Raw genomic sequence first — 26503 nt, 5'->3', positions numbered from 1 at the left:
TGGAGGAGTGTTCCTCTCTCTCCACATCCTCTCTAGCATAAATTGTCTTCGGTGTTTTTGATTCTAGCCATTCTGACAGGAGTAAGATGGTATCTCAGAGTTGTTTTGATTTGCATTTCCCTGATGGCTAAGGATGTTGAGCACTTTCTTAAGTGTCTCTTGGCCATTTTAGCCTCCTCTACTGAGAATTCTCTATTTAGCTCTGTACCCCACCTTTTAATTGGATCCTTTGGTGTTTTGGAGACTTGTTTCTTGAGTTCTTTGTAAATTTTGGAGATTAGCCCTCTGTCAGATGTAGGGTTAGTGAATATCTTTTCCCATTCTGTGGCCTGCCTTTGTCTTTTTGACTGTGTCCTTTGCCTTACAGAAGCTTTTTAGTTTCAGAAGGTCCCATTTGTTAATTGTCGATCTCAGTGCCTGTGCCACTGGTGTTATGTTTAGGAAGTGGTCTCCTGTAGCAACTCATTGAAGAGTATCTCCCACTTTCTCTTCTAAAAGTTTTAGTGTGGCTGGATTTATGTTGAGATCTTTGATCCATTTGGACTTAAGTTTTGTACAAGGCGATAAACATGGATCTATCTGCAGTCTTCTGCATACCAGTACCCAGTTGTGCCAGCACCATTTGTTGAAGATGCTTTCTTTTTTCCATTGTACAGATTTAGCTTCTTTGTCAAAAATCAAGTGTTCATAGGTGTGTGGGTTAAAATTAGGGCTTTCGATTCGGTTCCATTGGTCTACCTGCCTATTTTTGTGCCAATACCAAGCTGTTTTCAGGACTATAGCTCTATAATAGAGCTTGAAGTCAGGTATGGTGATGCCTCCTGAAGTTCCTTTATTGTTTAGGGATGTTTTGGCTATCCTGGGCCTTTTGTTTTTTCATATAAAGTTGATTAATGTTCTTTCTAGTTCCTTGAAGAATTGTGATGGAATTTTGATAGGGATTGCATTGAATCTGTAGACTGCTTTTGGCAAGATTGCCATTTTTATTATGTTGATCCTACCAATCCAAGAGCATGGGAGATCTTTCCATTTTCTGGTATCTTCTTTGATTTCTTTCTTTAAAGACACAAAGTTCTTGATATACAGGTCTTTAACTTCCTTGGTTAATATTATCCCCAGATATTTGATGCTGTTTTTGACTATTGTAAAGGGTGATGTTTCTCTGATTTCTTTCTCAGTCACTTCATCATCTGTATATAATAGGGCCACTGATTTTTTTGAGTTTACCTTATATCCTGCCACATTGCTGAAGGTGTTTATCAGCTCTAGGAGTAACCTTGCGGAGTTTTTTGGGTCACTTATGTAAGCTATCATATCATCTGCAAATAGTGAAAGTTTGACTTCTTCTTTTCCTATTTGTATCCCCTTTATCTCCTTTTGTTGTCTTATTGCTGTAGCTAGAACTTCAAGTACAATATTGAAGAGATATGGAGAGAGTGGACAGCCTTGTCTTGTTCCTGATTTTAGAGGAATTGCTTTGAGTTTCTCTCCATTTAGTTTGATGTTAGCTGTTGGTTTACTGTATATTGCTTTTATTATATTCAGGTACGTTCCTGTTATCCCTGATCTCTCTAGGACCTTTATCATGAAGGGGTGCTGGATTTTGTCAAAGGCTTTTTCAGCATCTAGTGAGATGATTATGTGGTTTTTCTTTCGCAGATTATTAATATGGTGGATTACATTGATAGATTTTCTAATGTTGAACCATCCCTGCATTCCTGGGATGAAGCCTACTTGATCATGGTGGATGATTTTTCTGATGTGTTCTTGAATCCGGTTTGCGAGTATTTTATTGAGTATTTTTGCATCAATGTTCATGAGGGAAATTGGTCTATAGTTCTCTTTCTTAGTTGTGTCTTTGTGTGGCTTGGGTATCAAGGTAATTGTAGCCTCGTAGAAAGAGTTTGGCAGTGAGCCTCCTGCTTCTATTGTGTGGAATACTTTGAGGAGTATTGGGATTAGCTCTTCTTTGAATTTCTGGTAGAATTCTGCACTGAAGCCATCTGGGCCTGGGCTTTTTTTGTTTGGGAGACTTTTGATGACTGCTTCTATTTCATTATGGGTTATAGGTCTGTGTAGATTGTTTATCTGTTCTTGATTTAGTTTTGGCAAGTGATATCTATCCAGGAAATTGTCCATTTCCTTTAAATTTTCAAATTTTGTGGAGTACAGATTTTCAAAGTATGCCCTGATGATTCTCTGGATTTCCTCAGAGTCTGTTGTTATGTCCTCTTTTTCATCCCTGATTTTGTTAATTAGCATGCTCTCCCTCTGTCTTTTGGTTAGTTTGGACAGAGGTTTATCTATTTTGTTGATTTTCTCAAAGAACCAACTCTCTGTTTCATTGATTCTTCTCAGTGTTTTTCTGGTTTCTACTTGATTGATTTCAGCCCTCAATTTGATTATTTCCTGGCGTCTGCTCCTCCTGGGAGAGTTTGCTTCTTTTTGTTCTAGAACATTCAGCTGTGCTATTAATTCTCTAGTATGACTGTTCTCCAGTTTTTTCATGTGGGCACTTAGTGCTATAAACTTTCCTCTCAGCAGTGCTCAAAGTGCAGGGGGTTATTCAAATTTTTTTGTATCTGTGGAGATTTGCTATGTTTCCTATTATGTGGTCAATTTTAGAGAAGGTTCCATGTGGTGCCGAGAAGAAGGTATATCCCTTTGTATTTGGGTGGAATGTTCTATAGATGTCTGTTAAACCCAGTTGGGCCATAACTTCTATTAATTCTTTTGTTTCTTTGTTAAGTTTCTGTCTGGAGGTCCTGTCTAGCAGTGAGAACAGAGTGTTGAAGTCTATTACTATTAGTGTGTGAGATTTTATGTGCATTTTGAGCTTTAGTAATGTTTCTTTCATGAATGTAGGTGCCTTTGTATTTGGGGCGTAGATGTTTAAAATTGAGACTTCGTCTTGATGTATTTTTCCTTTGATGAATATGAAGTGCCCTTCTTCATCTCTTTTGATTGATTTTAATTTGAAGTCTAATTTGTTAGATATTAGGATTGCTATACCCGCTTGTTTCTTGGGACCGTTTGATTGGAAGATCTTTTCCCCACCCTTTACTCTGAGGTAACGTCTGTCTTTGATGTTGAGATGTGTTTCTTGTATGCAGCAGAAGGAAGGGTTCTGTCTTTGTATCCATTCTGCTAGTCTGTGTCTTTTTATAGGCAAGTTGAGGCCATTGACATTGAGGGATATTAATGACCATTGATTGGTGATCCTTGTTTGCGCTTGATTTATTGTTAGTGAAGTTATTTTGTGTAGTTTCTCCTCCCTTTTTCTTTTGGTGTTTTGTAAAGTGTGATTATATATTGCCTGTGTCTTTGTGAATGTAGTTATCTTCCTTGGCTCTAGGTTTTCCTTCTAGCATTTTCTGTAGAGCTGGATTAATGGATACGTATTGTTTAAATCTGGCTCTGTCATGGAATATTTTGTTTTCTCCATCTATGGTAATTGAGAGCTTTGCTGGATATAGTAGTCTGGGCTGGCATCCTTGTTCCCTTAGCGTTTGTAGGACATCTGTCCAGGATCTTCTGGCTTTCATCGTTTCCATTGAGAAGTCAGGTGTAATTCGGATAGGTCTGCCTTTGTATGTTACTTGGCCTTTTTCTTTAGCTGCTCTTAATATTTTCTCTTTACTCTGTAGGTTTGATGTTTTGATTATTATATGGCGAGGTGACTTCTTTTTCTGGTCGAGCCTTTTTGGTGTTCTGTAAGATTCTTGTACTTTCATAGGCATATCTTTCTTTAGGTTAGGGAAGTTTTCTTCTATGATTTTGTTGAATATGTTTTCTGTACCTTTAAGTTGAATTTCTTCACCTTCTTCTATACCTATTATTCTCAGGTTTGACTTCTTCACGGTGTCCCATATTTCCTGGATATTTTGTGTTAAGGATTTGTTGGTTTTGAGATTTTCTTTGGTTGACGACTCTATATCCTCTAATGAGTCTTCAACATCTGAGATTCTCTCTTCTATCTCTTGTATTCTGTTGGTGATACTTGCATCTGTAGTTCCTGATCGTTTACCCAGCTTTTCTATTTCCAGCATCCCTTCATTCTGTGTTTTCTTTATCGTTTCTATTTCAGCTTTCAATCCTTCAACTGTTTGAGTTGTTTCTTTATATTTTTTTGGTTGTTTTTTCTTGGTGCTCTTTAGATTCTTTGAGAGATTTGTTTATTTCTTGAATTTTTTCCCCCATTTTATGGATTTTTTGTTTGTTTTTTCTTCTATTTCTTTAAGGGATTTCCTCGTTTCTTCTTTGAGGGTCTCCATCATCTTCATGAAATAATTTTTAAGGTCTGTCTCCTCTTCTTCGTCTATGTAGTGCTTTTCGGGTCTTGCTGGTGTTGGATCCCTGGATTCTGGTGGGGTCATGTTGGTGTTTCTATTGCTGAGTGATCTCTTATTCTGTCTTCTTCCCATCTCTTCTTCCAGTGGGTGCTGGTGAGGTCTTTCCGTCTCTACTGGTCTCCTTCCTTCCTGCAGCTGAAGCTGGGGATGCTGACATGGAGTTTGGGTCCTGGTAGGGCTGATGTCTTTCCTGATGCTGGACTCGCTGGGGTTGGGGTCTTGGAATTGTTGACTTCTTTGCTGTGTGGGCAGGTCTCCTGAAGCTGTACTCGCTGGGGTTGGGGTCTTGGAAGAGCTCATGTCTTTCCTGAAGCTGGACTCACTGGGGTTGGGGTCTTGGAGGGGCTGATGTCTTTCCTGTGTGGGCGTGTCTTCTGGATGCCAGGAGCTGCCCGGAAGATCAAGGGGATGAGTGATGGGCAGGGGGTCCTGCCGGAGACCCAATCTCACCTGAAGCTGGGCTCGCTGGGGTTGGGGTCTTGGAGGGGCTGATGCCTTTCCTGTGTGGATGGGTCTTCTGGATGCCAGGAGCAGCCCGGAAGATCAAGGGGGATGGGTGATGGGCTGGCGGTCCCCGCCGGAGACCCAATCTCACCTGAAGCTGGACTCGCTGGGGTTGGGGTCTTGGAGGGGCTGATGTCCATTGAATGCATTTTTTTAAAACTCAGAGAACCACATGCCCCTTCTGCAATTTTGCACACTTCAAATATCACAAATATCTTGGGAAATGTTGGAAATGGGATGAATGGGCACTTGGATTTTGGTACTCATTATAGCATTCCTTTCTTTATAGACACGTCATGAAGTTAGGTGGACATGAGACAGCCATGAAACGCCCGTTCCAGAAAAGAAAGCCTTTTACAAGAGGAGGTGCTTGGCTGGTGGATTCCACAGAACCTTGACTTCCCGGTGGGGCATCATCTGCCTTTGCGGCTCCTTCTAGCAGCTGATGGCACCTCTGAACAGTGATGTTAGCCTTGGCTTTGCACACTGCCAACCCAGTGCCTTGTCCACTTGTTTGGATTAGAAAGTTCACGCTCATTGCTCTCCATGGTGGCCAGTCTCTTCAAGAGCTTGATTTTAGCTTATCTACATAAGCTTTGCAAAGGAATGTTTACAAAGAAATTGGGAAATACAACAAAAAAGAAAGATAATCATCCTCAGAAAAAAACCCAAGATTTTCCTACTGCTGGCCACACTAAACCCCCTACACTGTCCAATGCCCTGAAAAGCACCGTGAAAAAGATTGCAAAGTGCTCATCCACTCGTAACTTCTCTGTGGAAGACAACGAAGGCCACAAAGACTTCTCCCTGTCACCTACATTCAGTTACCGGGTTGCTATCGCCAATGGCCTGCAAACAGTTGTGACCAACAGTGATGAGGACCCGCTGCAGGAGCTGTCTTCCATTGAGAGCTCCTACTCCGAATCCTTCACTGAGCTAAGGAGTATCACAGAAAACCCAGGCCAGTCAACACACACCATGCCTGTCAGACGAAACAGGAAGAGCTCCAGCAGTTTGGCGCCCTCCGAGGGCAGCTCAGATGGGGAGCGCACCCTCCACACCTTAAAACTGGGCGCTTTACGGAAACTGAGGAAATGGAAGAAGAGCCAAGAGTGTGTCTCCTCAGACTCAGAGTTGAGCAACGTGAAGAAAACCTGGGGCATAAGAAGCAAATCTTTAGATAGAACTGCCCGGAACCCAAAGACAAATGTCTTGGAGCCAGGGTTCAGCTCTTCTGGCTGCATTAGCCAAACCCACGATGTCATGGAAATGATCTTTAAAGAGCTTCAAGGAATAAGTCAGATTGAAACAGAACTTTCTGAACTCCGAGGGCACGTGAATGCTCTCAAGTACTCCATTGATGAGATCTCCAGCAGCGTGGAGGTTGTCCAGAGTGAGATTGAACAGCTGAGGACTGGCTTTGTCCAGGCTCGGAGGGAAACTAGAGACATCCACGATTACATTAAACACTTGGGCCACATGGGGAGTAAGGTAAGCCTGAGATTTTTAAATGTGCCCGAAGAAAGACTCGAATACATTGAAAGTGTGGTGTACCAAATTCTTGCAGATAAAATGGGTTTCTCAGATGTACCAAATTCTATTAAAATTGAATTTGCTCAGAGGATAGGACAGCAAAGGGATTGCCCAAATGCAAAGCCTCGACCCATCCTAGTGTACTTCGAAACCCCTCAGCAAAGGGATTCTGTCTTAAAGAAATCATATAAACTCAAGGGCACAGGCATCGGGATCTCCACAGATATTCTGACTTACGACATCAGAGAACGGAAAGAGAAAGGGGGATTACCTTCTTCCCAGACATATGAGAGCATGGACATGAAGTTATCCATGCCAGAGCCCAAAGCCAAGAAGAACAGTTGGCTGTCACCCAATGACAGTGATAGAGAGCTGGAGTCTGACGTCAGCAGAAGCAGCTGTGCAGACTCTACAGCAAAAGGAAACACTTCTAAGCCCAGCTCAAAGTCACACAGCGCTCGTTCTAAGAACAAAGCTGCTCACAACAGAACATCTCATAAATCAGACTATGATAAACGGCCCTCACAACTGCTGGCATCAAATACCCCCGAAAAGCAAACAACTCACTACATGGAGGCCACACCACTCTGGCACTCACAAAGTGACTTTTTCACACCTAAACTTAGTCGTTCTGAATCAGATTTTTCCAAATTGTGTCAGTCTTATTCAGAGGATTTTTCTGAAAGCCAGTTTTTCTGTAGAACTAATGGGAGCTCCCTCCTTTCCTCTTCCGACCGGGAACTTTGGCAAAGGAAGCAGGAGGGTATGTCTGCCTTGTACCACTGTCCGCAGGACCAGGGTTTGGATGGGAGTATTCCAGCAGTGCAAGGACAGAGTGAAATTGAGAACACTGAAACAGTGGACAGTGGTATGAGTAACAGCATGGTGTGTGCATCTGGGGACCGAAGCAATTACAGTGGTTCCCAGCTGTCACTGCATGAGGACCTGTCTCCATGGAAGGAGTGGAATCAAGCAGAGCAAGTGGCTGATGTTGGTTTAGATTCATCTACCCAGGAACCTTTTGACTATGACACCAATAGTTTGTCCGACCAACAGCTGGATATCTTCAGCAAAGACCTAGATGACCTGGGAAAGTGTCACAGTGACCTGCAAGATGACTCTGAAAGCTATGATTTAACCCAGGATGACAACTCCTCTCCATGCCCTGGATTGGATAATGAACCGCAAGGCCAGTGGGTTGGCCCATATGATTCTTATCAGGAAACCAATTCTAATGAGCTATACCCCAACCAAAGCCAGCCATCTATGATGTATAGAAGTCAAAGTGAATTGCAAAGTGATGACTCAGAGGGTGCCCCGCCCAAGTCCTGGCACAGTCGGTTAAGCATTGACCTTTCTGATAAGACCTTCAAGTTCCCCAAATTTGGATCCACACTTCAGAGGGCGAAGTCAGCCCTGGAAGTGGTGTGGAACAAGAGCACTCAGAGTCTCAGTGGATGTGAGGACAGCGGTTCTTCCTTAATGGGGAGATTTCGGACACTCTCCCAATCCACTGCAAATGAGTCAAGTACCACCCTTGACTCCGATATCTACACAGAACCCTATTACTACAAAGCTGAGGAAGAGGAGGACTACAGTGAGCCAGTGGCTGACAGTGAGACAGATTATGTTGAAGTGATGGAGCAAGTCCTAGCTAAGCTAGAAAACAGGACTAGTGTCACTGAAGTAGATGAACACATGAAAGACTATGACCACCCTTCCTACGAAACTCCTTATGAGACCCCACAAGATGAGGGCTATGACGGACAGGCAGATGACATCATTAGTGAGGGAGAACTGGAAACCTTAAATGAACCAGCTGTTGACATGGAATTAGCAGAAGATGAAAACCAAAACCTCCCTGTAGAGCCACCAGAGATCATGAAGCCAAAGAGAATCCGGCCCTCCTTCAAAGAAGCAGCTCTAAGGGCCTATAAGAAGCAGATGGAAGAGCTGGAAGAGAAGATCCTGGCTGGAGGTACTCAAGTTTAAATGCTAAGTTATGTGCTTACTGTGTCTCAACACTTACTGGTACTGTTGTGTAGGATGGTCTAGGTTTTCCTGGGAGAAGGAATTTACCTAGAGTGAATTTGTGTGTATGTGTCCTGAGAAGAGTTTCATATGTTCAGGTAGCTCTCTCAACAAGGTGGGATTCACAAGGAAAGTGAAAATAGATTTCAGTCATTTTATATTGAAATGAGCCCAACCCTAGCCCTGTGCATGGTGGATCAAAGTTCTTGGGTTAGGTTCAAGATTCACCAGAGGAGCAGCAGGGGAGATGGGGCACAACACATGACAGACAGGCTCTTGACTAAACAGCCTGGAAACCATGCTCTGGTTCCACTAGGTTCACAAGGATAAGGAGAAAGAACTATTTCATTTTAAAATTTTAGAGAAACTAGATGGTCAAATATAAGCATTCCTTTGTAGAGTTACAGTTTGGAGCTTGATGGTGGGAAAAGCTGGGTCTGCACAGCAAATCTCAGCCAGGGCTGTGGATGATTGCCAACTTCCCTTATGCAGACTAAATAAGCTGAAAAAATGCAATAGAGCCAGGAGCCCAGGACACCTAGAGCAGACAAAAGTCCTTCTTTGTGTTAGCAAGAAGTCAGAGTGGGGGAGTTTCTCAGGAGTGGTTTAGAAGTTGCTTCTCTATATTGAAAACGAGAAGAACTGATCTATTTTCTTTAATTTCCCAGAGGAACAATTTTGGATGTGGAATTTAGTAGCTGTGGATAGATATGAGTTCATTGATTTTGTTTATTAACTAAACCTCATTTATACTCACCTCAATTCTTTACATTTTATTTTATTTGCATACCTATAGTATCTTGGGATAGTATTTTAAAATCTCATTTTAAAGCAGTTTGATATTTTCATGTGTTCTCAGATTACAGTGGTGACATATTTCACCAAAATATTTGTTCTATATGATATTTTCTAAAGGCATATGTAGATATAATCAAGTATTAATCTGCTATCCCAAATTCTATTATAGAATACTTTATACAGTTGGTAACTTATTGTGGCTTCCTTGCCATCACAAACTCCTAACTCCTACTTTCTCACCGAAAGGGCATGATGCTTAGTCAGCAGCAATCTTATCATCAAATGGTACAAGACCTAAGACAATTAGCTCTTTCTCCTCCAAAACTCTAATCCATAGGAAATAATTCAGCCTTTGTACTTAAAGGAGAGAAGTCTAGGGTGTGACAATTGGGTATAGTGACTTTGTAATGGTTTAGAATAAACAACTCTTAACTACTCAGAACTGAATTGAAAATGCAGAACAACAACTCTAATGTTGTTGTTATGCATATATAACTAAATTACAATAATAATATCACCATCAAACTAAGGCTTGGTGGAAATCCTAGTCAGTGACATTCAGCTGACAGATTTTTTAGATAGAATCTGGAAATTAGACTTTATTTTTATTTACTATGGATTTCAGCATGCTACTTAAAGACTAAACTGGTGTGTGTGTGTGTGTGTGTGTGTGTGTGTGTGTGTGCTTAATGTGATATAATGGATATCTGTTCACAGTCAACAAGTTAAAAGTCTCAGCTTGAAAAGTTGGACAGCATAAATATGGCAAGTCCTTATATTTCAGAAGAAAAGGTCAGTCTTCAATTTAAAAATATAGTTATTTTAGCTTCTGTTTATAAGAAATTTTTATGCATATGTGTCTGTGAACCACCAGTGTGCCTGGTGCCCACAGAGGCTAGAGGAGCATTAGATCCCCTGGAAATGGATCTACATGGAGTTGTGAGCTGTCATGTGGGTACAGGAAACCAAATCTTGGTCCTCTGCAAGAGCAACCTGTGCTCCCAGTATTTTAAAAAAGAAACTGATGTATATAAACAGGGAATGCTGTTTAGCTTTCTTCATGGATATCTTTCCATGTGTTACAGCATGAATGGACCTTTTGGTTATCATTTATCAAGTGATGCAAGACTCAAGAATACCACAGGATACAACTTATATGGCACTCTTAACAAAAGCAAGTGGGCCTTGAGTATAGATTGTTTCCAGAGCAGTAAACTAGCATGTGAGAAGCTCTGGGTTCCCTCTTGAGTACTTAGAAAAGAAATCAAATACAGAGAGAAAGACAGTAAAACAATGGTAAGCAGGAGGGGGGGCTGTGGAGGAGGGAGCAAGATAAATGAGGGAGAGGAAACAAATGAAGACACATGGGATGAGTCAAGTCTGGGATCCAATGGCACAGTGATGACGAGGATGGATTGTCATTATTGTATTCTGGATCTGTGTTGTTGACACACACCAAGAGATGGCTGTGTTAGGTAATGAATATGCTAATTTGTTTCACTATAATCATTTTACTATGTACACCTATCCCATTATGTATTAGAAATATACACAACAAATTCAATTAAAAATTAAATTTAAAGTGAAAATTCCAAAATAGCAGGGTTCTACAAATTAGATTGCTATGATAATGACTCTTCTACCCTGTCATCAGAAGTACTTTCAGAAAACACATTTCTGTGCCTGTATTAATAAATAAATAAATAAAAACAAAAGGCAAAGTGGGTACCTTTCAGTGGGCCCTGCCGAGATATGCCACCATGTAAGCACACCAAGGCAACAGAGTTAGTGCAAGAGGTTTATTGGGGGAGGGTTGTGGTGGCCTCAGTATTAGCCACACATTGCTGTGCCATATGTGAGAAACTGTCTTTTCAGGACTGCAGTCAGAGCCAGCCAACTCACCCATGGTTTGTACCTGAGAGGGGGAGTGTGGATAAAGAAAGGGCCAGCTAAAGACATTAAAAGAAAGACAGAGACACAGAATAAAATCAGGAGGGCAATTCAGTCAATACTGAATGCCATGAGTTTATTTTTCATCCATTTTTAAATACCTTAACCAAAAGGGGAAACATGGTATTATGTATGTGGAACAGAGAGACTTTTGTTCCTCAGTTCTCCAAGGATTCAGTAACCACACCTCATATTTAATTTCTTGTCACCTGGTCTTGAGGGTCAGGAGTGACTACACCTCAGACCAAGTCTATTGTTATTAAGATAAGGCCAAGATCAAATACCCTTCTGTAGCCATGCCTTTGACCTTTAGGTCTTATGACTTATTAGAGTTTTGAACTCTCTGAACTTTAGTCAAGATGGAGTTGAGCCTTCTTTATGGGTGAAAGAGTGAAAGGTCATTTTGGAGTGGGGACATGAGGCAGGCAGTCAGACAGACAGAGAACAGGGAAGAGACAATAGGAAGAGGAGAGGTAAGGTAAGAAAGAAGCAAGAGGCAAGAGGTCGACCTGTGCCTGGCAGGCACTTTTAAGTGGTGCACATGTCACAGAGTTGAGGGTGGAAAGGCATCTGGAGACAGGTGATGGTAACTTAACTGCTTTGACTGAAGAGGCAGGCTTCTGACCCAGGGGAAACTAACAGTGCCTCCATCACCAACACGAGAATCCAGAATCGTTGAAAGTTGTGCTGTGTACTGCAGGCAAATCTCCAGAGGGCTCAGAACCCTCTACAATCTTGTTTTATTGTCATCATAGGAGACAGCTTTGAATGGAATCTGAGGGAACTCACCATACTATAGGAAATCAGCGTACTCTTCCCTAAGATCCACTCTGGCTCTGGAAGGCACCAGCTTGACTCCCCAGGAGATTAGAGTAGCCTAGATTTCAAAGGGCAGCTCAACTCTACTTGGCAGTGACCAGGCATTTTCCCCATCCTGTGCTCCCAATATGCTTCTGAGGGAAGGGCAGCCAGAGAAGGACTTTTCCAGACCCTTCCCGCTCCAGGCACCCAACAAGGTGCCAATCGCCATGATGGTTTAGTGCCCAGGGCCATCTGCTCACTGAGCCTTGGGCAGATACCTGCAGTCATGCTCTCCACAGCTACTCTGTTGTCATTAGGCAGTAGGTCTGTCTTTTATTACAAACCTGGCCAGAAAGAGCTTGCTGGAAATCTCTGTGGAATGCAGAACACCATAGTATTATAGAATTACATGTTTAGACGCTTATATGATTTCAGCTTTTATCTTCAGAGCCTAGAGGAAAAGGAAAACTTAATGATTGTGGCCACTTGGTGATGATACTGTTTAAAAAATAAAAAACTTTACTCCATCAGCATTCCAATAGTATAAGATGTCTTAGACTCTATATGACCAAAAAAAAATGGCCCCATGGGGTCCACATCTTCCCTGTCATTGAACCCTGGTATCATTTGCATAGCTGGCTCGAATTCAGTGTCATACTAGGAATGTTTTGATTTCTATCTCCATCCCAGGACTAACCACTAACCAGAGTTCACTCCATCTCCTTTAAATTCGTGGTCCTAGAGTCCATCTTGTACTTGTACATGCTTCTTGTTTCTTTTTCTAACCCTAATCCAGAATCTCATAAACTTTACACAGAAAGGCCATGAGTTAGGTGCTGGCTTCATGCTTCCATGAATAAGAAAGAAAACTAAATGACAAACACAATCTTTGAAGTAGAGCTCACTTCAAACCTCCACAGTGGTCAACGGCTAAGGTCATGACTTTATGATTGGTTCATGATAAAAGCTTATCATCCCATATAAGTGCATACAAACACATATAAAGTAATATGTTTGTACATTTAAGCACATATATGTTAATACATATAAACATATACATTTACCTATATAAATATATGGCTTGGGCCAATAAGATGAAGCCTTACAAATTCATTTTCTTTTTTTCTATACAATTGGTATTTCTTGGTTATATATACTTCAAGATAGTGAGCAATAATTACTTGACTTTTACTATGAAAACCATAATCAAATGATGAGTCTCCCCATTTTGGCTTAGAACTTCGCATCTGTGAGAAGATTGTGTGTGTGGGATGTTCTTTAAGAGAGGATGTAATCCACATGTTACCAAAACTGTGCTATTTTTACCTAAGGCCCAGCTTAATATCTAAAAAGAGTAAGTATTTCTGTCACATCTCTGGAACTTTCTGTGCCCAGTTGTTGAGTCACCTAGGCCCCACTATGGAGTCCAGACCAGAGCTGGGCTTTTAATATGCTCTTGCTGGTTGTGAGGCAGGTGGTTATCAAGACACATTTGAAGAGGACTGTTGAGTGCTGCAATACTTACCCATAGTATGTTCTTTAATACCCTTTTCTTTTTAAACTGATGGAGAATCAGCCTAAAGAAATATGCTGATTTTTCTAAACTTATAAATAAAAAAGCCAGCAAAATAAATAATGACTTTTTCTAGCCCTCTTGAGTGACAGGTTTTTAAATTTTATGAAAGCACTTGCCAATATCCATACATTAAACTATAGGGAAGCAACAGTTTTGCTCCTTAAAATTGTGTGTGAATTGAAAAGCTTAGAAATTATTTACTTTTGGAGTTGGAGAGTTGGTTTGGCCGTTAACACACTTGTTCTTGCAGAGGACCCTGGATTCAGTTCCCAGTACACACATGGCAACTCTTATACCCTCTTCTTGTTTCTTCAGATACTGCATGCATATATATATATATATATATACACTCAGACACACCACATATGCATAAAATAATAGTTTTAAATAAGAAATTATCTACTCAAAATACTGAGAACTATTTCATTAAAAATCACCCACTCAGTATGTAATTTTGTCCAAAAGCATATCCTATTCTTTCCAACTTATAGCTGTTATCTGGAAACTCAAGGAAGTTTCAAGTTTCTTTCCCTCCCTTCCTCCTTCCCTCCCTTCCTTCCTCCCCCACCCCACATATACATGCATCTCTTTTCCTGTTCTCTTCCCCCCTCCTTCCTTAAATCTTCATCCAAACCAAGCATGGATCTTGGTGACAGTAGAAGCCAAATAAATCCAGGTATGAAATGTATAATGAATTTTTGCCTAGAACCACTTGCTTTTAATATCATAGAACTATTTAATGTAATTATCCTTTCAAAAGTTTCTAGTTAACAGTACTGCATATATTTATGGAGTCCATCATGGTTTTTTGACTTAGACATAGCAGTCTAGTTAATTACCATATCCTTCATCCTATTGACTTATCATTTCTGTCAGAAAAATATTAAAATTATATTCCTTTAACAGTCTTCAATGCCACATTGTTACTGAAGCATCCTACCCTTTGTGCAACATCTGTTCTTTGTCCTTCCTCCTCCTTGGTCCCTTCAGCATCTGATAACAAGCTTTCTGCTCTCTGTCTCTATGAGATGGACATTTGTGGATTTCAAATACATGGAATAATACAACTCTCATTTTTTCTGCACCTGGATTATTTCACTCTGTACAATGACCCCAATATCTACTCATCTTGCCAACAGTGACCAAATTTGATTTTTATGGAAATTACTATTTGGTTCTATAGATTTAGTCTAGTGTATTTCTTTTAAGATGTTCCTTGATTTTAACAAACACACACACACACACACACACACAGGAGTTTCAATGTAGTTGAGTGCATATATGCTTCTATATGTGGAGGTTAGAGACTGGTGGGCAGGTGTCCTCCTCTATTATTTTCTGCCTTTCCTCTTCAGGGCAGGGTCTCTTACTGAACATGAAATTGACTATATCAGCTAAACTGGTTGGCCAGTAAGGCCCAGGGTTTGCCCATCTCTGCTTCTTAGTGCTGGGATTATAGGCTTATACTACAGACATAGTGTCTACATGGGTGGTGGAGATCCAAACTCAGGTCCTGCTGTTCACAAGACAACTACTTTATCCAATGATTGATCTCCCCTGACACCTAGGACAAGCGTCTGTTAAAGAAAATAGTGTGTATGGCATGAGAATTTGTTCCAAGTCCCACTCATCAGCTCTGTTTTTTTTCTGGCTCTTAACTAATCTAAAGGAAGCCCTCAGAAGAATGAATATATTCATATAAGTAGATAATAACAATAGGACCCAAAGGCAGCATGAGTAATGCTATTCCCTCTCTGGCTTCAACTGTTTTCCTTCATCTTATCACTCAGTTCTTTCTTGCCTGGACTTGGGGTGATCCACCAAATTTCCCATCTCCATGCCATGGCCTCTCCCTATCAGCCACTTCTTTGTAGTAGACACACACACACACACACACACACACACACACACACACATTTGCAAAATTGTCAAAATGTCAGGTTTTTTCAACACACACACACACACACACATTTGCAAAATTGTCAAAATGTCAGGTTTTTTCTACCGTTTTTAACTTGGAATCCAAGAAAGCAGTGAGGCCCATGGTACTAGCAATGCAGGCCTCCCCATGGCCTCCCTAACCCGACTGCAAGGCCCTGTACCTTCATTTCTTCCAGTGGACCACAGCACTGAGACAGCCAGACATGCGGTGGATAAGGACACAGAGGCTGCAGTTACTCTACAAGTTGTGTAATTGTTGGCAAGTTGTTTAACATTTGTGCAGCTCAGGCTCCATATTTTAAATGCAGATAAGCCATCCTTTCCGTGAAAGAAAGAAAGTACCTAACAGCGAGATAAGCTTTCAGTAAATTAGCAGCAGAAGCCAGCCTACCTAACAGGCATGATGACTTCTATTTCAGATCATAAACTGTTTCTGAGAAATATGAGGCAAAAGCCAAATGCTCTGATTATCTTCCAGTGCAATTCTCCAATAAGCTAAAATAATGACCCAGAATGCATTTGGGAAAGTGATCCATTATATGATGACTTCTGGTATTTCAATCTCAGAACAGCTCAGTGTTCAGGCAACTGGACTGGACCTAATAGCTATATTTCTTAATGTTTTCATGGAACACAGGAGCACCCGACTGCCTGAACCATCAGATGGATAATGTCTCTGGGTGAGGGCAATGACAGCAAAGATAACCAAGCAAAGTGAAGCATTATTCAGTGAGTCCCCAGGAGGGTGTTGAACTCTGAATAGGCGGATGGGAAAACCCAACATAAAAGAATATACAACCCATAGCTAGGGAGATGGCTCAGAGTAAAGAGCTTACTGCACAAACATGTGAGGCTGAGTTTAGGTTCCCAACACTCATGTGATATCTGGATGTGTTGGTATGCACCTGTAAGCTCAAAATTAGAGAGGCAGAGATAGGAGGATGCTTGGGTCTTGGCGACTAGCCAGTCTAGCTGTTTTAGCAAGCTTTGTGTGCAGTGAGAGATCCTGGGTCAAAAAATCAGGTGGAAAGCAATTGAGAACACACCTGATATTGGCCTCTGGCCTTCACAGATACACACCCATGCATATACAAACCCATACTCACAATCCATTATGAATTCTTTACTTGATACCATCAGAGTCCAAGTAAAGGCTACTCAAAATCATTTCCTGGACGTCCTGTTATGGAAAACATGTGACTCTTCAAATGTAATTCAACTGTCTACAAAAGCCACTTATTAGCACCAAGTTGAATGTATAGTGTGTGTGACAATGTGGCTAATGAAAAAAGAAGAACCACCACAAAAAATCATTAACTAACCAGATGGCTAATAGTATGACCATTTGCTTATTGTTGTTTAATCATCAGATATTACTAACAATGAGGTTATAACAGAAAGTCATAAAATTACTCACAGTTAATTCATTCTGAACTCTACAACAGTGTTCAAGTATTAAGAATTTTACCACCCAACTCTGCACTCAGCACAGGAGGTGCTGAAGATGTCTCCAGAACCCCAAGAGGCCCTCCTCTGCCCTCCTCTACTTGCAGCCACAGCTGCAGTGTCCCATAACCCACAACCATGCTTCACCCTGCCTTTCACCTGCATCCTTGCAAAGTTCCCTTCAGTTTCTCCAGTGTCAGGGAGCCCCCAGGGCAATATTCATTCAGCAGAGGTCAGCAGATTGTGAGCAGCTGCAGCTCCCCACCTTTCAGAGCAGCCAGGGGAGCCCAGGAAGTCATACCCAGGCCAGCTCCACTGTCTGCAGCAGTCATCTCAAGAGCACTACTTACCTGCTCTTTACCCCAAATTCCTAGATCTCCTCATCCCTTATCTCTGCTTCCAGGGACTATAAACATACACAAAAAATACTAATTAATATCATGCCCATGTTTTTTTTTCTGCCTTTGCTGTATAGCAGGACCAAAATTAAGTTTATTCACCAAGACTATTAATGTTTCCTTTTGCTGATAAGAAAGCAGACGCTTAGGCTATGATGCTGAGTGTAATCTGCCTGCTGATCTCACCTAAAGGGGAGCCAGGGTACAAATATCTCCCCCTGCTGTGGTTTTTACACAACCTCTCATGAACAATGAGAATGTGACTAAAAGGGATGAATCCAATTACAAACTGGATCAAAATGGATTTAAAAATTGTCTAAGGTAGGAAGGTCAGTTGGATTAGAAATTACTAGTGGGCCTAGAGAGATGGTTCAGCCAGGGTCTGGAGAGAGAGAGGACTCAGCGGTTAATTAAGAGTGCTTACTGCTTTTGCAGAGGACCCCAGGACCCTGTACATGGAGACCTACAACTGCCTATAATTCCATGGGATCCATAGCTCTCTTCTTACCTCTGTAGGCACTACATACATGTGATGCACAGACACTTGTTGGCAAAACATTCATACATATGAAATAAATATAATGAATAAATTAATAGTAGTGGCTGTAGTGAGAAAATGTCCATTTGTTCATATCAAACACACCAGGGCAAAAAAAGTGGATGTAAATGGGACTTCTAGCATCTTCTTAGTCTTTTATGTTGCTAAGCATAAAATGTCCTTGAGTCTGTTTAGTTTATAAGGAGAACAGCTTAACTTCTTGAGTCCCCAAAGGTTTGGCATGCACAGAAAAGATGCCAGGAGATTCCAGTGCATGGAGAAGGCTGTGCTCTATTTCTGCAACTGGTTGCATCCACCAGATAAGGGAGCACTCAGTTCTCACATGACAATGGGGCAGGATTGGGGAGAGAAAAACCACTCTCTGGAAGGCGTTAGTAAGGATGACTAATGTCACTCACAAGGGTAGATCTTTCATTACACATTGAAGACTATACCTCAGTCTTGTTGCCTTGAGGATGAAGCTTCAATATGAATTTTCTTTTAATATACTTACCTTATTTTTAATTTTATGTGTATGGGTGTTTTGCCTGCCATGTATGTCTGTGCACAACATGCATGCAGTACCCAAGGAGGCCAGAAGTGGGTGTTAGATCTCCTCAGACTGGAGTTACCAGCATTTATAAGCTTCCATGTGGGTTCTGAGAATTAAATGTGGGTCCTCTGGAAGAGCAGACAGTACTGTCAACCACAGGGCCATTTCCCCAGCCTCTCAACACAAATTTTAAAGGAGTCAAAGACACAATGCCCGTAGTATATCCTAAATATGATGTCCTTGACCAGAGTGCTATGTCTGGTATCATCTACCAAGCTGTTCACTCCCTAGACAATAGCACTGTTTTCATTGTCATCTGCTAAGCTAGTTGCTGTTTGAACTGCCCCCTGTCTCATCACACTTACCATACTTGCTTTGTAGAATGTATGACATTTGTCATCGCTATCTTTTATCTATAAGCTACATTTCCTTGGGGATTATTTTCACTTTGTGGTTTCCTTCTTTTCGTGTGGAATAAAAGGTTTTCCTATAATACAGCTGTTTTAGACCTGGAGGTATCTTTAGGGTATGGTTTTTGAATGTCTGACCTTGTCCAGATAACCCCAAATCACACCATTTTAATAGTTGAATGCCTATAAGAGTAGAACTGCATAAAATACCAATTGAATAATTTGAGGTCTCTACTTTCTGGGATGTAGTTATAGTGGGACATAGAAAGAAGCACAATGCTGGTTCCATACCACATACTCAGAAAGAGCTCCAAGAGATGTGCTCTCTGTATGTACTTGTGTTCTTAACAACCCAGCACTTCAGGTACCTTGGGCAAGTACTTTCCCTTGATGTTTTCAGAGATAAGAGTAGTAATACACTGAAACTTTGAATTTTAAATTTAAAATTAGCCAAGATTCAGTCATGTGTATTATTGGTTAACATAGTCACATTATGATCAAAACCAGTTACTATTCAAAAATAATTATATGTAATAGTTGAACTTTTATTGAGTTTTATATATACTATAGCACAGGTGCTGACTCCTGCTAAATAAAATAATTCAGTACTATTTATCTTCTGGGATGTTCACAAGAAGTATTTACTTTTCTCTTGGTAAAGACTTGAATGTATGTGTCACAGAGGCTGATTCTGGAAGTAGAAAATGCACCTACTTCCAAGTTCATGGTCATGTGGTTGCTACTTCCCAAGTGCTATGACATTACCATGAGTGTAATTTTTCTTCTGTAACTTAATTCTACCATTTGTTCTTCTTTCTCCATCATGGTTCAGCTTTAGTACAAATAATTTAGGAGGAAGTACAGTTTGTATGGAAGGCAATCAGGTTAATGTCAAGAAAAAAATCAAGTTAACTGATAAGAAGGCACTCTGTTGGTTACAGAGCCAACCAGTATGAGGGATGCTGGAAGGGCCAACTCTCAAAGGATTTTGTTCCACATTCTTTATGTCCTCCTTGCAAGGAGGAGCTCAAACTCAAGTGTGGTGTGTGGATAACTATTAGGGAACTATTTGTTCTTCATAAGTTGAATAGTATACGCCTTATCTTGGAAGAGTCCTGTAAAGGGCAGAAACAGACAGCAAGGGGTTACATGTGCATTCAGTGTTGGGTGACTTCAGGTCAGGGGTTCTTAGGGTGCATGATCTTCTAAATCATTTGTATCATATATCATAATATCATTTATGTCATTTAGCAGCTGAGGGGAATGAGGGGCTGGAGGGTGAATACTGAGCATGTCTTTGCTCTAGGTGATTTACTAGCAAAGGATTTTTGGGCAGGGAGGTGGGTGCTGGAGGGATGATTCAGCAGTTAAAAGAATTTGCTGCTCTTGCAGAGGACATGAGTTTGGTTCTCGGCACCCACATTGGGTGGCTCACAATCTCTTGTAACTCTAGCTCCAAGGAATAAGATACCCCTGGATTCTTGTAGGTTTTTATGGATGGGATGAACACCATAACGAAAAACAACTGGGGGATGAAAGAGTTTATTTGCCGCAGGTCACAGTCCATCACTAAGGAAAGTCAAGGCATCAACATGGAGGCCATAGAAGAATGCTGTTTAACGGCATGCTCCCCAGACTCATATTCACCTACCTTTCATCTACCTGCCAGAACCACCTGCTAAGGGTTGGCACTGCCCAGACTGAGATGGGTTGTGCATCCATCCTTAACTTAAAAAAATGCCCCACAGACTTGCTTATAGGACGATGTGAAGGAGGCATTTTCTCAATTGAGATGGTCTGTAGCTGAGATAAACTAAACTATCACAGCCCCATAGGTACATGCACTCATACTGATACACACACATACACACACACACACACACACACACAAATAAAGAAACACACACACATTAAAAAATAATTTTTAAAAGAATCTTTAAAAACCAAAGAATTAATGGCACAAAATAACATTCTTTTTATAATTTATTTTTATTTTATTTTATGTTCATTGGTGTTTTACCTGCGCATATGTCTGTGTGAGGATGTCAAATGTTCTGGAACTGGAGTTACAGACCATGTGGGTGCTGGAAATTGAACCTGGGTCCTCTGGAAGAGCAACCAGTGCTCTTAACCACTGAACCATATCTCCAGCCCCCAAAATAATGATAGCATAAGGCACTGGACAATAGAGCATGCTGTCTCGGAATCCAGTTTCCAATCTGAGGAAAGAACCACAAATTCAAAATATTTGCTATATTTCTGCTTACCCACATTGACTTGAAACATGAACAATACAAAAATTAAAGACTAATGCTAAAACCTTTTGCTAAAGGTTGGTAAGTCACTATTTCCAGATGATGGGACTATAATTATTTAGGCTGTCTTCTGACTTTCTCCCATTATCTTACATTTTGTAGCTCTGTGAGTCTTAATAGTCATGAGATACGGTTATGAAACCTGACTGCATACTGGCACCAGCTAGATGAGGGGTTCTGTGCAAATGTCCTGAGTTCTGAGGATTCAGATCTTGAGGACCAGAGAATGCATGTAGTTGGTAGGATTTCAGGGGTTTCTGCCAACTGGCCAAACTGGAAACTTTCCAGTCTATCCCACTTATTCACAAATAAGAAAAGCCCAAAACCAGAGATGTCCCATTCCCAGGCTTCCATTGCCTTTATTTATCCTAACAGCACATAAGGTGGGAGGTTATACACCTCAAGAAATAGATCCCAGCAACGAACTTCATGACTACTTTTCCTGATCACTCAGTTGAATACAAACACTTGTGTGCCCTTCCAGTCTTTATTTTCTGTGTGCTCAGAACAGCATGCAACTACAGTGAGCTTTCTAGCATGACCCTGCTTTGTATGCTGTGGAATCTCATCCAAAGGTCTTGGAATTTAGTTCAACTTTCCTGGCAGAGAGGGAAAGACACAGAGAATAACTGAGACAGTGCCAACAGCTCCTCACCAATCCATTCACTGAGCTTTTGTTCCAGAGCACAGCTGCCTGGCTTGCTCTCTGCTCCTGTCCACTGACCTTTGCCTGCTTATTTCACTGTCCAGGCTCCTGTGCCAGCAGGATTCTACATTTGCAGGTGGTTATCTGTCAGAGCAGGGAGCTCAGGGTCCCTTTCTTCACTCCCTGTTTCGCTGTGCTTGCTGTAGCTTTAACTCTACTCTCTCTTTCTGTCAGCTACCAAAGTAGCTTGTCCTGGGTCTACAGACTTTTTTCTTTTTTCTTTTTTTGGTTTTTACGAGACAGGGTTTCTCTGTATTGTTTTGGAGGCTGTTGGTCCAGCCCGGCCTCGAACTCACAGAGATCTGCCTGCCTCTGCCTCCGAGTGCTGGGATTAAAGGTGTGCGCCACCACTGCCTGGCCCATGGACTTTTTTTCTTGTTTTCCTTAAGTGCTAGGCATAATGTCCATTACTGGGTCAAGTCTCTGGACCTTACCATCTCTTTTTGGTTTCTTTTCTTTTTTCCAAGACAGGGTTTCTTTGTGTAGCCCCCAGCTGTCCTAGAATTTTCTCTGTAGAACAGGCTGGCCTTGGACTCACAGAGATCCACCTGCCTCCACCTCCCAAGTGCTGGGATTAAAGGCATGTGCCACCACCACCCAGTTTGTTGTTTGTTTTTGGTTTCTTGATGCAACCCACACTTTTGCAATTTGCCACTTAAGGAAATCTTTTTGAACTATTTGCTTTAATTCTGTTTCATTTGAGCATCTAGATTACAAGAAGGCGTGCTACCATTTATATCAGCAATTCTAAAATCTCCAGGTCTTTTTAAGTGCCAACATCCCTTTGAGTCAAAGAAATGCCTTGCTCTTAAGAAGACAGTGGTACAAGCTTCCATTCTCAGTGGTCACTTGGTTTGCACTGCATATCAATTTGCACCTAATCAATTTGACATAGAACTGGATGTGCATACTTGTTATACAGAACTATATACAATGTACTTTGTGAGCAGTTTAAGACATTCTCTAATGTAGTTTGACGCCACAGACTTCTTCCCCACAGAAACTGACTTCAGAATCTTTTTTAATGCCTGAGTACAGCCTGTATTTCTCACAAAAGATTTTAAAGTTAGGAAGGAAACTGTAGAACAGGGAGAACAAACAGAAATAAAAAAAAAAACCTCAATTGATCTAGTTCCTATGATGTGAAATTTGCTGTGAACCAGGAGTCTGAAACTTGTCTTCGTGATTACTTCAAAATATCCCCAAAGAATATAAATTGTCTTAAGAACAATGTAGCAGTAATGCCCCGTTCTAACTGGAAATACCTTGTTTTGCACACCCATATGCATGCAGGTCTTCCTTGCTATGGTGTCCTGGGAAATACAGATCATGCTCTAACTCCACAAAGACCACTTGCTAAAAGTACATAATGGGACTGAGTGGATGGTTCAGTCAGTTAAGTGCTTGCCTTGAAAGCATGAGGACCTGGGTTCAAGACCCACAACCCACATTAAGGGTGTCAGCATGACCCTCTCCTTCCTGCATCCTTTCCACGCAGACTGATCCAGATCTGGTCCCACATCCACTGCATTTTGGCCTAGTCTGGCCATCCCTATCTTCATTGCAAACAACCTCTAAGTTTCTGCCAGTACACACAGGTCCCTCCTACATGACAACCATCTTTTCTACCCAGCCAAATCTATCCCCATACTCCAAGCTTGGTCCCAGATGCACATCCAGCACACCAGCCCAGTTCCCATCATCTACCTTAGTCTACCTAAGGTATTTCCAACCTTGATTCCCAGCCTGCCCAAATATCCTCATTTCTGCTTCAATATTCTCAATCCGTATCAGACACAGAACCAACAAAAGAAGTTCTCATGCCCAAATATCATCACAAAAATACAAACAATATGAAAGATCAAGGCAGCATTGCTTTTTGAAAACCTACCAGTCCTGTAGAAATGTTTGCCAGTGAGAATAACCTTGATGAACCACAGAATACAGAATTTTTTGTTTTATTATTCTCACATGTATTACATCCCAACAGCAGTTTCTTCTCTTTCCTCTCCCTCCCTTTCCCCTAGTCTTTTCCAATACCAGAGACATACCATTATATCAAGACTGGATGAGGTAACCCAATAGGAGTGAAAGGATCCCATATGCAGGCAAAAGAGTCAGAGGCAGCCCCTGTTCCCACTGTTATGAGTCTCACACGCATACCAAGACACTCATCCATAACATCTATGCAGAGGACCTACCTAGGTCAGACCCCTACATGTTCCTTGATTCTGCAAGACCCATGAGTCCTGGTCAGTTGATTCTATGGATTGTGTTCTCATGGTGTCCCTGTCTCCTCTGGTCCCTTCAATAATTCTTCCTCCTCCTCTGTAGGACTCCTTGAGCTCTGCCTAATGTTTGGCTTTGGGGCTCTACATCTGTTCCAATCAGTTGCTGGGTGAAGTATTTTTGATGATGATTATGCTAGGCCCCAGTCCCAGAATACTCATGTTTAAAAGAACAATCACAAACTTCAGCAAAGAATACAAGGAGTTTAAAGAAAACACAATGAGGAGGCAAAGACAGGAGGATCTCTGTGAGTTAAAGGCCAGCCTGGTCTACAGAGAGAGTTCCAGGACAGCCTCCAAAACAATACAGAGAAATCCTGTCTCAAAAAAAAAAAACAAAAAATGGAATTCAGTAAAGAGGTAAAAATACCGATGAAGATTCAAGTCAAAATGAAAATGGAATTAAAATTCCTAGTAACACAACCAGAAAATTTAAAGGAAAGCCTTGCAACTGGAATTTACAATGGGAATGAATCAAGCAGAAGATATAGACTATTAGGTCAAAGTTAAGGTAGAGGATTTAGCAAAATAAGAAAAACTTACAAGTATTTAAAAATACAAGAAAGGAACAAACAGGAAATATAGATCACCATAAGAAGTATAAAACATTGAATTATAGTCACAGATGAGAGAGAATTCCCAAATCAGTGGTAGACCAGATATTCAACAAGATCATAGAAGAAAACTTCCTCAAACTAAGGAAAGACACACTTATATAAATAAAGAACAGAGAACATCAAATAGATAAAACCAGAAAAGAAAATATCACAATATAGCATAATTAAAACACTAAGTGTACAGAGTAAGCTGCAAATGTAAAAACAGAAGTCACATATCAAGGAAAATCCATCAGAATAACAGCTGACATATCAGTAGAAACTTTCAAAGACAGAAGGGGCTGAATCAATGCATTCCAAGCCCTAGAAGAGCATCATGACCAGCTTAGGCTAATACAACCTGCACAGAGATTTACCATGATAAAAGGAAAAAGAATAACTTTCCATGATATAAACGACTTTAAAAATTATATACAACAATGCAAATTTAAAGAAAATACAGGAAGCAATATATTGGTCCAAAGAGAGGAATGAGCATAATAGCCAAGGGGGTATGGAAAGAAATACAAAACCACAATTTTTAAAACACAAAGTATTACTTAGAATACAAAAAAATGAACTAAATTTCCAAGACACAATGAAAGCAGTCCTATGCGGGAAATTCATAGCTCTAAGGATATACACTAAAAAAATCAGAAAGAGCCAAAATAAATGACTTAATGATACAACTCAACAATTTGAAAATGCTAGAACAGCCTAAATCCAAACCCCATTAATAGTAATCAGTAATAAAAATGTAACTGGAAATTCTTTGTCCTGTCTGGTCCCACCATCCTTCAGCCCCAAATGAACACACAGACACTATATTAATTATAAAATTGTTTGTCGGTGGCTAGAGCTTCTTATTGGCTAGCTCTGTTTTAATTATTAACTTATTTCTATCAATCTAAGTATGTCCACGCGGTCTCATCTTACCAGACAAGGGTCCGGACCTGCTACTCCTTTGGGGGCCTACATGGTGACTCTTCTGGTGGGCTCTCTGTGCCTACCTCTTCCAGAATTCTCATCTTCTAATCCCACCTATATTCCTGCCTTATTGGCCAACAATGTTTTATTCATCAACCAATAATAGAAATATATATACAGAAGGATAACCCTGTCATCAAAGTTAAAGCAGAAATAAATAAAATAGAAATAAAGACAACAATAGAAAGAATAAGCAAATCTAAGAGGCAGTTAATTGAGAAGATGAACAATATTGACAAACTGTTGATCAAACTAATCAGAAAAAAAGAGAGGACCAAAATGAACAGAACAGAGTATTGCAACAGACACAAAACAAATTCATTGCTGCTCTATTCATAATAAAAACAACTTACATGTCCTTCAACGTGACTAATGGTTAATGAAAATGAGGTGCATGAACTACTTACTATTCAACAATTCAACAGTGAAGAAAAAAATGAAATCATGAATTTTGCAGGTAAATTGACAGAACTAGAAAAGATATATTGAGTGAGGTAACCCAGACCAGAAAGACAAATGTCACATGTTCTTTCCCATCTGAAGCTCCCATAGCTAAATCTTCAGATGTGAGTCCATATCCTAGAGTAACTTCAGAAGTCAGGAAAATCAAAAGGGGACCTTTGATGAGGGGCGGTAGTGAGGGAGCAATGGAGAGGAGAATAGCAGGGTACAAGTGACCTGATGGGAGAAATTGAAAACAGAGGGACACTAACCAGGTGTAGGGATAAATACAGAATAAGGGTAAAATAGCAGTAAGGATGTCTGAAAAAGTCTCAGGAA

At 40.8% G+C, this 26503-nt stretch overlaps 1 protein-coding gene across 5 annotated transcripts in view; it reads left to right on the top strand.

Moving 5' to 3' along the window:
* The window catches only part of Unc13c (unc-13 homolog C), a 449289-nt gene that overhangs the window by 28060 nt on the left and 394726 nt on the right, over positions 1–26503 (top strand). For all 5 annotated transcript variants that reach the window (XM_005073734.3, XM_040739669.1, XM_040739671.1 and 2 more), the window contains exon 2: positions 5146–8367. In XM_005073734.3, coding sequence (XP_005073791.1) covers positions 5403–8367 — 2965 coding nt within the window. In that variant the 5' untranslated portion in view covers positions 5146–5402. The remainder of the gene's footprint in view (positions 1–5145; positions 8368–26503) is intronic.

This window comes from Mesocricetus auratus, unplaced genomic scaffold (assembly GCF_017639785.1).
Source record: "Mesocricetus auratus isolate SY011 unplaced genomic scaffold, BCM_Maur_2.0 Super-Scaffold_100691, whole genome shotgun sequence".
NCBI lineage: Eukaryota > Metazoa > Chordata > Mammalia > Rodentia > Cricetidae > Mesocricetus > Mesocricetus auratus.
This window is presented reverse-complemented; position numbering and strand designations above follow the sequence as displayed.